This window comes from Podarcis gaigeae (genome assembly GCF_964106915.1).
Source record: "Podarcis gaigeae genome assembly, chromosome: 1".
NCBI classification, from domain to species: Eukaryota; Metazoa; Chordata; class Lepidosauria; order Squamata; family Lacertidae; genus Podarcis; species Podarcis gaigeae.
Window position 1 is genome coordinate 127,637,976 of NC_139678.1, and position 12,871 is coordinate 127,650,846.

Genomic DNA, 12,871 nt, shown 5'->3' on the forward strand with positions numbered 1-12,871 from the left:
AAGGTTGTTACTGCCAAGGCATTGTAGTTAATGAAGTATTGCAGAGTGATATAGGGATAGAAAATTCCTGGTACGTAAGAATTCGAAATACTTGATGGCTTGGTTTTCATCTACACATTTCCCAAATACAGTTCTCCAATATTAGTGCCATGAAAACAAACTGACAGGCTAATTGAATAGGTCGTAAAGTGACTCTGGGTGGCGCTGTGGTCTAAACCACAGAGCCTAGGACTTGCCGATCAGAAGGTTGGCGGTTTGAATCCCCGTGACGGGGTGAGCTCCCGTTGCTCGGTCCCAGTTCCTGCCAACCTAGCAGTTTGAAACACGTCAAAGTGCAAGTAGATAAATAAATAGGTATTGCTCTGGTGGGAAGGTAAACGGCATTTCTGTGTGCTGCTCTGGTTCACCAGAAGCGGCTTAGTCATGCTGGCCACATGACCCGGAAGCTGTACGCCGGCTCCCTTGGCCAATAAAGCGAGATGAGCGCCGCAACCCCAGAGTCGGTCACGACTGGACCTAATGGTCAGGGGTCCCTTTACCTTTACTAAAGTGACTCCCTTATTTCAAACCCCGAGAGAACTTTCAACAGCAAGAGATTACAAACAACGTTCCTCTAGATCAGTTGCTTAAAAGATGAAAGCTATTTAGCACCCCTATGAAGAAAAGTACAGGCTGCAAACGTGCCTCAGCCTGTAGGCAACTTGGGTCTAGTCTGCATGGAGCTAGCTTGTGGCATACAAGTTTCTCGGGTTCAGCACTGTGCTTGCCAGCCTCAGTCACTGGCAGATGCCGTAGCTGGAAGAGATCTGCTTTTAGGGCATAAGCCTGTCTTTGTGTGTGCTATTTGGCTTGCGGCCTCAACAGCTGAGGATGCAGCAAACGCTATGGAACGGCTTTTGGCAAAGCCACTTTGCCTGCTGTGCTTCAGGAAGACGAAAACGAACTGGTAGCAAGGAAAGAGAAATGGGTTGGATAATGCCTGGACAATCCTACATTCATGAAAAGGAGAGGGTGCAGAACCCAAGTAAGGTATAATGACTGTGCCTGAGTTCTCGGCAAAGAAGGCTGGGTGTGGTGAGACAGAGGGAGGATGTTTTGTGAGCCAGCTGCTGTCCAGTGTAAATGAATATTAGAGGTGTAAATCAAGAATGATCTATCGCTCCTCTGCCTCTATTCAGGTACTCTCCTATTCATGACTGCTTTATTTTCAATCATCCAGAACCGGATGCTGTCCCACATCAACACAGCTGATAGCTTCTACTACTTTTGTAAAATATTGTGCTTAAGGTAGCTATGGCTGCAAGCTTGCAGATACCTATAGAATCATAGAATCATAGAGTTGGAAGAGACCACAAGGGCCATGGAGTCCAACCCCCTGCCAAGCAGGAAACACCATCAGAGCACTCCTGACATATGGTTGTCAAGCCTCTGCTTAAAGACCTCCAAAGGAGACTCCACCACACTCCTTGGCAGCAAATTCCACTGTCGAACAGCTCTTGCTGTCAGGAAGTTCTTCCTAATGTTTAGGTGGAATCTTCTTCCTTGTAGTTTGGATCCATTGCTCCGTGTCCGCTTCTCTGGAGCAGCAGAAAACAACCTTTCTCCCTCCTCTATGTGACATCCTTTTATATATTTGAACATGGCTATCATATCACCCCTTAACCTCCTCTTCTCCAGGCTAAACATGCCCAGCTCCCTTAGCCGTTCCTCATAAGGCATCGTTTCCAGACCTTTGACTTAATTTACTTAATTGGCTTAGGATTTTATTTATGTTAAGTGATGAATTTTATTTTATTTATGTTATGTTATGTGATTTTATTTTATTTTATTTATGTTAAGTGATGAATTAATATGTTTAATTCCATAAGGTGAAGATTTAAGGATGTTAATGTTTAAGTTAAATTTCATAAGAATTGGGATTTGGAAAACCGTTAAAAGGACATGCAATGAAATTCAACCAAGGGGAAGCGAGGAAGTCACTTAACAAAGTTAATAAGTGTAATTTTCAGTAAGGCTATGATTTATGTTTGTCGTGTGTGTGTGTGTGTGTGTTTGTTTGTTTGTTTATAATATTGTGAAAACCAATAAATTTTTTTGAAAAAATAATAAGGTAGCTATGGCTGGGCCAAACAAAAGCAGCTCAGTAGTGTTCTAGGCAGCATTCCTACTGCTGCTATAAATTATAGTGTAATAGCAGCAGCTGTAGTACTTTTCTGCTAAGTTCAGGGCAGCTGGGCCACTAAACCTTAAGTGACAGGGGAGGGGGAAATGGAGAGGATTGCAAGTGGTTACTCAGCAACCATGGAGGCATCTACTAATACTTCCTGTTAACTGAGAAACGACAGGGAATGACTGCTTGGTTGTCTAGCAACCGCATGAAAATTACCAGTATTTCCTAGTCCCTTTTCCAACTTAAACTCAGCGAGCCTGAAGCCAGCTGGTAAGTTGCAAGACAGCTGCTGGTGTGATGGGATTCCTCAGGTCAAGAGGAGCAAGAGAGGTGGTGGATGTTATAAATGTGGAGTTGATAGTGGAGACCAAAAGGCCGCACTAATTCATTAAGAGATACTAAAAAGAAAGAGAGGCTTAAAACCATAGAAGAGAAGACAGTCCACTAATTCACTCCTTTAAAGAATACGCCAAAAAAAAGAAAATAAAAAGGAATTGAGGCAGAATTGTAGAGAATGCAATTAAAAAGATCGCAAAAGGTATTAATGAATTCACCAAATTGTTGTTAAAACAATGGGGCATTAGAGAACATGGTGTCTGCCTCTGTCCCCCCCCCTTTGCTTTTTTGCATACACACCCACCCATCAATATTTTTACTATATGAAGCAAGCTGTATAGCACAGGCACCCAATATCAAAGGAAGAATGCAATCCCACTGTCCTTAATGCATCACAATACAGCTATTTTCTGTACACAGAGAATGCCATTGTGAAAGGAAAGTGTTAATATATTAATTTTCTATTATTTTATATAGCTATTATAATGTTTCATACAAACTATCTTGACATTTTATTGCAATCAAGCAGCATATATTATTTTGTTAAATAAATAAATGAATAAAATGAAGCATTAATTTTTTTTGCAAATTGAGAATTATTACCTTTTTCAGGGATGCATGGATCACCAGATTTGCTCATCTGACAGAGGTTCTCTTTTGTTTCATCTGACCCTGGAATAGCAGAAGAAAATATTCTTGGAAATAAATGTATCAAATATAAAAGTATAAATCCCAAGCAGAAATTTCTAAATAATCTATCTGGTTCAACACTGTCCATTAATAATACTGCTTATCGTGTTACATCATCTCAGTGAATATGCTACTATAATGCAACAAATAAAATCAGACACAAAAATACCAGTAAAAGCTTCATATTGTGGGATGTAATTAACTAAGTAAAAGGGACGCAGGTGGCGCTGTGGGTTAAAGCCTCAGCGCCTAGGACTTGCCGATCGAAAGGTCGGTGGTTCGAATCCCTGTGGCGGGGTGCGCTCCTGCTGCTCGGTCCCAGCGCCTGCCAACCTAGCAGTTCGAAAGCACCTCCGGGTGCAAGTAGATAAATAGGGACCGCTTACCAGCGGGAAGGTAAACGGCGTTTCCGTGTGCGGCTCTGGCTCGCCAGAGCAGCGATGTCACGCTGGCCACGTGACCCGGAAGTGTCTTCGGACAGCGCTGGCCCCTGGCCTCTTGAGTGAGATGGGCGCACAACCCCAGAGTCTGTCAAGACTGGCCCGTACGGGCAGGGGTACCTTTACCTTTACCTTAATTAACTAAGTCATACTCGGAGTAGACCCACTGAAATCAATGGGCCTAAGTTAGTCAAGTCCCTGATTTTAATATGTCTAATGAGCATGACTTAATTGGATATACCTCTTACTGTTTAATAGTTTTGTCCTTGCAACCTTGGGAAACAAATCTTTACATTCACTTTTCCTCAGAACATGCCACGCTCCATCCTTATATCTACATATTATACCCACCTTATCCCTATCCCGGATTTTCAATTTTATCACATGTAACTTATACTGCACTCCGATGCATGTCTGTCTAGAAGTAAATCTATTGAGTTTTATAGTACTCATGTCCAGGTAAGTGGGTATAGAATTGCAGCCTTAGATAAGCCAAAAAGAACATTCTAGTTTGTCTAAAGGCATAGGGTTGTATTCAATGTAGCAATAAGCTTTTCCGTTTTTAGCGTTTTCTATTTCATATATGTTTTTGTATTCTTATCTGTAAACTGCCTTGAGTACCAGACTGGGGAAAAGGTGGGATATAAATGTAAATGTAATAATAATATAATAGGAGTGCATTTTGTCAGCTTTGGCTTGTGTGCCGAGTAAGATTGCCTTCCATAAACACGGTTTTAACAGTGAGTCCGTAAGTGACCGTGGAGGCCAATTCTGGATCCACATGTCCTTCCACAGTGGGGACATTGGTTTCTGGGCGGGAGTTGATCATGGTGAGGGTTTGCCAAGCATGCCTTCCTCTTAGCACATTTCTTCCTTGCGACCTGAGTTCGAGTGTCTTCAAAGCCCATGACACCTTTGGTAAAGGCTGTTCTCCAGTTGGAGCCCTCGCAGGCAAGTGTTTCCCAATTGTTGGTGTTTATACTACATATTTTTAGATTTGCCTTGAGACAGTCTTTAAACCTCTTTTAACTGATGGATGGTGTAAGTGTACCTTGCTCAAGGAGTGGACAGTAGTTTTTATTCAATGGAAATCACTTCTCCCTCCCAGCACTGCTCTTTGAACCTCCAAAAACCAAAGGCTCAAACAGGGTGAGGCTGTTTCAAAGCCCTTTGTTAAACATCCCTGCTCTCCTCTATAAAGCTCTGATTTTTGGAGGTTTAAGCCAGCAGCACAGGGAACCTACAAAGGGCTATTGTGTCAGGTGACTGACAGGTGTGCAATTTCACTCACCTGCAAACTTTTGCCCATAAGGGCCATTAAGATCTGGCCCACTGGCCAGAAAAGGCTCCCTACCACTGCTAAATGTAGCCCTGGACCAGGGTATCTGAGAAGCTGCCTCTCCCCCTACGCACATCCTTCTCACTTAGATTTGTGGATGACGATTTGGTGATGGTGCTGCATGATCCTGCAGTAAACCGTACTGTGACTCACGTACATGATTTTATCTATGATAGCCTAGTTCTTTTTGACTTCTTAGACTAGCTTATTTCTTGAAATATACTCGGTTGAGAGTGGATTTCATGCTCTTTATTCAGCTCATAGTGGTGAGGAGGAAATGGAAGTTCCTCCAAAATATCTGCTTTATATACATTATTTACACAATGGGCTGCACATGATTGGCTAATTCCGGGATTCTCCTGTAGGCCAATCAGTTTGTGGATTCACTTCCACCTGGAGCTGGATTGGGTGGCTCCTGCAGACCATTCATACTGCTGCATAGTTCTAGGACCAATCACACTGCTGCATTTTGAATCCTATTGTTCTAGGACCAATCAGACTGCTGCATTTTGGATCCTATTCAACTCAGTACATAACTTTTCTGAAGCTTTTTTATTATTGTTGGCTTCATATTTTTAATTTTGCTTTATTATTAGTACAGTGGTACCTTGGGTTACATACGCTTCAGGTTACATACGCTTCAGGTTACGGACTCCGCTAACCCAGAAATAGTGCTTCAGGTTAAGAACTTTGCTTCAGGATGAGAACAGAAATCATGCTCCGGCAGCTAAAGTGGTGCTTCAGGTTAAGAACAGTTTCAGGTTAAGAACGGACCTCCGGAATGAATTAAGTACTTAACCCAAGGTACCACTGTATTATGCTCTACTTTTGTACACCTCTTGAATATTCTATAAATGAATTTGGAAATAAATAAATATTACATTAGGTTGACTTATTCCAATTTAGATCATTGTTCCATCAAGCTTACTTAATGTCTACACTGACTAGCGGTGAGACTCCAGGTTTAAGCCAGGACTCTTTCTCAGCCCTACCTGGAGATGCCCGGAATTAAATCTGGAACCTTTTGAATGCAAGGGAAAGAATGATGGAGTGGCGAATCCAAAATGCTCCCCCGCCCCAATATTCATCATCATCTGGGGGCCCTGAAACACCACAAAGCCTTTGTTACTGGTTCCAGAGATAATCTAACCAAATATTTGGCATCTTACCTGAGTCTGACAGAATTTCAGAGGCATCTTCATCCAGTAAAATCAGCCTTGAGTAAAAATAAATAAAAGTCATATCAAGCTTTATGCCACTGAAAGCATTTATTTGTGGTAATATTAGTAAAAACAGTGCAAGCCTATATACATATACCTTCTCTAAAGTAAATCCCAGTGAGTTCAAAAGAGCATATCACCAGGTAAGTTTTCTTAGGATTCCAATTTTTATTTCTGAATTCATATGGTCAAGATCCAAGGAATAATATCTGCACAGAATAGTTGCTCTATTTCCTTTAATCAGTGCTTTTTCCCCCCTAGAAAAAGAAGCGCCAGAACTCACCACGAATGCCACCCTTGTTCTCTTATTATGGCAGTGGTGCCTGCGAGTTCCGGCTGAAAAATGTCCTGCCCTTAAGTATTATGTTAATTTATTTTAAAAGCTGAAAACCCACAGCCCGGGTTGAAAAACCAGTGAGTGTTGTTTATTTCTAAATGGGATACGGGGAGTGGGGAGGGTGTAGTTTGGTAGCTTCCTATTGCCACAACAAGGTATTCATGCTCTCTGGATTCACCTAGTTGATCACATCTGACAGCCCTTGTAAAAGATACAGTGCAGACGCTCAACGTGTGCATCAAATATTTAGAGCAGGGATCAGCAACCTAAGGCCCAGGGGCCGGAAACAGCCCGCTGAGGTCTTTTGACTGGCCCCCGAACCGAGTTGCCCGCTTGCCAGTTTAGTGCAGCGCGGGGACTCACTTCCACAGCGCTGGAAATCATATCTGCGCAGACGCAGACCCCGGAAATCGCATCTGCACATGCCAAAATTTGCGGGCGGGCGCACGATCCGGCCCATGCAAGATAAACCTTGCTGACCCCGGATTTAGAGAGTAACAGCAGCTGTGTGTACCTGCTGGATCCAGCACCTAGAGAGGATCTCTCTTCCTCCCCCCTCCCCCATGCACTAGTGTCTCCAACTAGCCTGGCAGCACATGAATACCCATCCTACACAGAGCATCAAGCAGTCCAGGTGCTCATGAGCAGACTCTTCTGTTCATTTCAGTTTATTTATTTAGCATCTTTATAGCCCATCTTTCACATCCAGGCACTGACCATGCTCAGAGCTGCTTAAAGGTAAAGGGACCCCTGACCATTAGGTCCAGTTGTGGCCAACTCTGGGGTTGCGGCGCTCATCTCGCTTTATTGGCCAAGGGAGCCGGTGTACAGCTTCCGGGTCATGTGGCCAGCAGGACTAAGCCGCTTCTGGCGAACCAGAGCAGCACACAGAAACGGCGTTTACCTTCCCGCAGAAGCGGTACCTATTTATCTACTTGCACTTTGAGGTGCTTTCGAACTGCTAGGTTGGCAGGAGCAGGGACCGAGCAACGGGAGCTTAGCTTCTGCAAAATGGTCCTCAGACCATGTCCTGGAATCGGTCGTTAAAGTGTACCTTAAATGGAATAGAGGAGAGACACTGGCAGGTCCCCACTCGAGATGAATGACACTGAGAACCAGCTAAGGAAATCTTTATTCACTTGCAAAAGCCTGGAGAATGAAGGAAGGGAAAGGGTATGCCAGCATCCTCCAGAGACCCTCAGCAACCAGGATGGTAACAATTATGATTTCAATAATTACAAGTTGCTCTGACCCCTTTGACTTGGTCTGCCTCTTTCTCCCCACCACCATGTGGCCTCCAGCAAATGAAGTAAGCCTTGCTCCCGCCTTAGCCGTACCTGGCATGCAAAAAGCTGGACTATGTGCTCAGTTTTGGCTATTTAGTTCTCTGACATGTTAAACCATTAAAACTTACTTATCAAGCATTTCAGGGGTACTCTCTTCTTCCGCATTCTCCTTCTCTTCCTCAGTAGATTGGTTAACAAGCTTCTGCAATTGCTCATAAAATTGTTATTTAAAATAAAATTGTCTATAGTTTGACCCCCTCCAACAAGACTTGTAAGACTGGTTGTATAACAGTATTAGCTTTCCTATACATATAATTGTCAGGCCACCATAGTAAAAAACAGAAAACCTTAATGTAATTTGTTTTAAACAAGTACTGTGCGTGCTGAAAGCTTGCTGTTGATATTAGGACATTGCGAAGCTACTAACCCAGCTGATGGGTTATCTTCTAGGGAGAAAGAATAAATACTATGGTTCGTAATTAGATTTATTTACCTATTGACTTATATTGGACCCCTTCTTTATCACAATTACACTGGGGCTGGACAATGCTACCAGTATGCCAGTGAAACGTCACTGTATCAATATGTGCTCTGCACAGGACGAAGAAGGAGAAGCATGTAAAAACACAGCAAAAATGAGCCGTGCCTCCTACGTCCTTGACAACAGCATCACTGGCCCCCAGTCACACGACATGAGAGAGGCACTGCTCTTATGCTGGCCACAAATGGAGCAGTAAATCCACACTGGCTAACCTGAGGGTATGGCAGGGCGATGCGATGCCACCTCAATGTGCACAACACACAAGCACGCAATACCACAACACCCACCATCACACGAGTCAAGGATACAGATCTCTAGATGCCCCAGGCACCCCTGCAGGCTAGCACCCCAGCCCCAGGACCTAATTGGAATCCTCCTGAGAAGACATGGGACAATGCCACAACCATCCAACTGCTAAGCTGGTGCTGCTAAGCAGCATCTTACCAGGCCTACCCCTATCACACAACCCTGTTCATATTCCCACCTGTTATGTACTGAAGTTCTCACCCTGGGCCAGCAGGGGGATACTGTAGATAGTTATGCAAATAAGGGATCGAAAGTGACGTTCAGTGATTGGATAGTTTTAGAAAGTTGTTACAGTTACATTGTACTGGAGCTCTATATAAGCAGGCTGACTGAACCCTAGCCTGTGAATAAACAACAGCTGTTTGAAGAATCACTGTGTCGTCTGATATGTTCACCCACAACTTAACACCCCCCCTTGCGCACCTGTCTTGACAGCGGCTTTTATGTACCCCACTGGCTTCTACAATTATTATTATTATTATTATTATTATTATTATTATTATTATTATTATTATATTTATTTATACCCTGCTCATCTGGCTGGGTCTCCCCAGCCACTCTGGGCGGCTTCCAACAAAACACTAAAATACAATAACCTATTAAACATTAAAAGCTTCCCTAAACAGGGCTGCCTTTACATGTCTTCTAAAAGTTTGGTAGTTATTTTTCTCTGGGAGGGCGTTCCACAGGGCGGGCGCCACTACCGAGAAGGCCCTCTGCCTGGTTCCCTGTAACTAGGCTTCTCGCAGCGAGGAAACTGCCAGAAGGCCCTTGGCACTGGACCTCAGTGTCTGGGCAGAACGATGGAGGTGGAGACGCTCCTTCGGGTATACGGGACCGAGTGCTAAGGTATACTAGGTGCTATGGCCCCACAGCTGGTGTAAAATAAAAGGCTGTACCCTTAAGCACAATCATGGAAAAGGCAAGCCGACTCTATGAGCCACATATTGATAGAATTACCAAGCCTTGTTTCTTTTTCACATTATTACTATGGTCACAGTTAAGGCTTCATTTTCCCTTTCCTTTCAAGATAGTCATGCATCTTAAAAGGCTTTTCGGGACACTTCTTGCCATGGAGGTGCTGTTGTTCCAGCAGGGACTTAATCAGTACAAATATCTCTCTCCAAACTGGAATAGCCCTTCCTAAATCTAATAATAATAATAATAATAAATAAAAAAATATTTATATCCTGCTCTCCCCAGCCGAATAGCTCAGGGCAGCTAACAACAATAAAATAATACAACATTCTAAAATCATTTCATTATAAAATTAATTCAACTCAAATTGATGGCAACCATTAGGCTAAAGTTCTGTGAAGATTGCCAAAGGAGGGAGTCAGGCTGTGCCCTGACCAAAGGCCTGGTGGAACAGCTCTGTCTTGCAGGCCCTGCGGAAAGATGTCAAGTCCCACAGGGCCCTAGTCTCTTGTGACAGAGCGTTCCACCAGATGGGAGCCACAGCCGAAAAAGCCCTGGCTCTGTTGAGAGCCTAACTTCTGTGGCCCGGGACCTCCAAGATGTTTTTGTTTGAAGACTGTAAGGTCCTCTGTGGGACATACCAGGAGAGGCGGTCCCGTAGGTACAAGGGTCCTAGGCCGTATAGGGCTTTAAAGGTTTAAACCAGCACCTTAAACCTGATTCTGTACTCCACCGGGAGCCAGCGCAGCTGATATAGCACCGGATGAATGTGATCCCGCAGCGAGGACCCTGCAAGGAGTCTCGCTGCAGCATTCTGCACCCGCTGGAGTTTCTGGGTCAGTCTCAAGGGCAGCCCCACGTAGAGCAAGTTACAATAATCAAGTCTGGAGGTGACCGTCGCGTGGATCACAGTGGCTAGGTCAGGGCGAGAGAGGTAAGGAGCCAACTGCAACTAAACAACTAAAAGGACATTAAAATAATAGAGGAGGATATCCTGGCAGTCATGATGTCCCCATGCAAGACAAACCACTACTTTCTCCCAGGTGATTGTAAGCCCAATCCTGTTTCATATGTAACCTTTTTTGGAATTACACCTAAGGCTCAAACCACGTATTTCAGATAAAGAAAAGTCATAACTTGTGGATGGGGAAATTAATTACATGTCATTACATGTCTTAAGTTTTTTCACACCTCTGCCCCACAAGCAGCACGAGACAGGGAGATATTAATATGATGCTATCACATCACACGTTTTTTCAACTACACTTTGCTAGGAAGACACAGCTTGGCAGTGGCCTTCTATCTTTCCAAAATGAGTAATTTGGGCCTAAGATGTTTTAAGTATACACTTGAAAATACACTTGGAGCGCAGAAGATGCTGTGCTGACTGACCTAAATACTAAACAATATATTTTGAAATACAGTGGAACCTCGGTTTTTGAGCATCTCGGAAGCCAAACATTTTGGAAGCCAAACGGCGAAAACCCGGAAGTAATTGCTTCCGTTTTCGAACGTGCCTCAGAAGTTGAACGGCTTCCATGGAGTGTTTTTCAGTTTTCTCAGTGGAAATTGCTGACAGCCCTTTGTGCATATGTTGTTGAACATTTCGGAAGTTGAATGGTCTACCGAAACAGATTACATTCAGCAACCGAGGTTCTGCTATAAAACGGATACAAGCAAGGAAACACAATCCCAAACTAGCTAGCAAAATGCAGTATGCTTACTTCTCTAGACTTGGCGTGTTTTTTTTTAATTGACCAACTAAGTGAAAAATATCTTTACCTCACATGCATTCTGATGATACGAGTGGAGATGCGCAAAGCCTTCATTAATTTCATTCATCTTTTGAACAGTCTTTTCACAGAAATGCAAAAAGGTCATCTAAAGAAAGCAAAGTAAAATACATTTACAGTATACGTATGTAGTGTGTGTGTGTGATATTATCTTTTTAAAAAATCATTTTGCGCACAAAATTGAAATAGCAAAGGATATACAGTAAATAATGAATAGATGTCATTCTTTTTCTATATGATTGCATTGAAATGGACAGGCTACACTTAAAATATCATCAGGAAACACTTGCCCTCCAGAGCTGTTATTTAGGGACACATTTTAGTCAATTATGGTTGCACAGCTAGCTTGCCCAAAAGGTGAAATAGCACAGAGAGCAAGGGTGGAGTTGTCTTTTTCTGGAGGAAAAAACAAACAGACTTTTTTCCTGAGTGTTCTACAGGAGCCTTTAACTACTCAAGGGCCCCATCTGCACTGTACATGTAGGACAGTATCCTACCACTTTAAACATTCGTGGCTTCGGAAAAATCCGAGACATAATAGGTTGAAATATATAAATATTGAATAAGATTTGAAAGAGAGTAAGGAATTGCTGAATTTGATTGTGTAAAGGGGAACACAGAAAAGGGAGACGTGAGGAAGTCAGGAAAGAGGGCTATAAAGATAATAAGCAAAAAGTTAGATTTTTCTTTTTTTCTGTTTTTCTTATTTTTTTCTTATGTTTTTTATTGTATTTCTTTTTTCTGTCCTGTTGGATTGTGTTGTTTTTCCTTTTATTGTCTTTCTATTTTGGTTTGTTTGATTGCGATGTTTGTTTTACTATACAAAATCTTAATAAATATTTTTTTAAAAAATAAACATTCGTGGCTTCCCTCAAAGAACTCTGGGAACTGTAGTTATGTTAAGGCTGCAGAGAGTGGTGAGGAGATTCCTATTCCCCTCATATAGCTGCTATCCTCTGACTTGCTTCGAAAGAGGGATTAACTGTTAACCAATCTCAGCACCCTGAACATCACTACAGCTCCCAGTATTCTTTGCGGGAAGCTGTGACTGATTAAGTGGCATGATACTGCTTTTAAATGTGTAAGGTAAAGGTAAAGGACCCCTGGACAGTTAAGTCCAGTCAAAGGCAACTATGAGGTTGCAGTGCTCATCTCGCTTTCAGGCCGAGGGAGCCAGCGTTTGTCCACAGACTGCTTTCTGTGCTTTAGTCATGTGGCCAGCATGCTTTAGTCATGTGGCCAGTCATGTGGCCAGTCATGCTTTAGTCATGTGGCCAGCATGACTAAACCGCTTCTGGCGCACCTGTACACTGTGACGGAAAGCAGAGCACACTGAAATGCCGTTTACCTTCTTACCACAGCAGTACCTATTTATCTACTTGCACTGGCATGCTTTTGAACTGCTAGGTTGTCAGGAGCTGGGACAGAGCAACAGGAGCTCACCCCCTTGTGGGGATTCGAACCACTGACCTTCTGATCGGCAAGCCCAAGAGGC

At 43.2% G+C, this 12,871-nt stretch overlaps 1 protein-coding gene across 13 annotated transcripts in view; it reads right to left on the reverse strand.

The window, feature by feature from the left end:
* The window catches only part of ICA1L (islet cell autoantigen 1 like), a 31,669-nt gene that overhangs the window by 3,909 nt on the left and 14,889 nt on the right, over window positions 1-12,871 (reverse strand). For 9 of the 13 annotated variants that reach the window (XM_083710575.1, XM_083710574.1, XM_083710578.1 and 6 more), the window contains 4 exons: window positions 11,366-11,464; window positions 7,947-8,029; window positions 6,145-6,191; window positions 3,110-3,178 (listed from right to left, as the gene is read on the reverse strand). In XM_083710575.1, the coding sequence (XP_083566701.1) occupies window positions 3,110-3,178; window positions 6,145-6,191; window positions 7,947-8,029; window positions 11,366-11,464 (298 nt within the window). The remainder of the gene's footprint in view (window positions 1-3,109; window positions 3,179-6,144; window positions 6,192-7,946; window positions 8,030-11,365; window positions 11,465-12,871) is intronic. The other 4 variants (XM_083710570.1, XM_083710571.1, XM_083710569.1 and 1 more) reach the window with 1 other exon arrangement.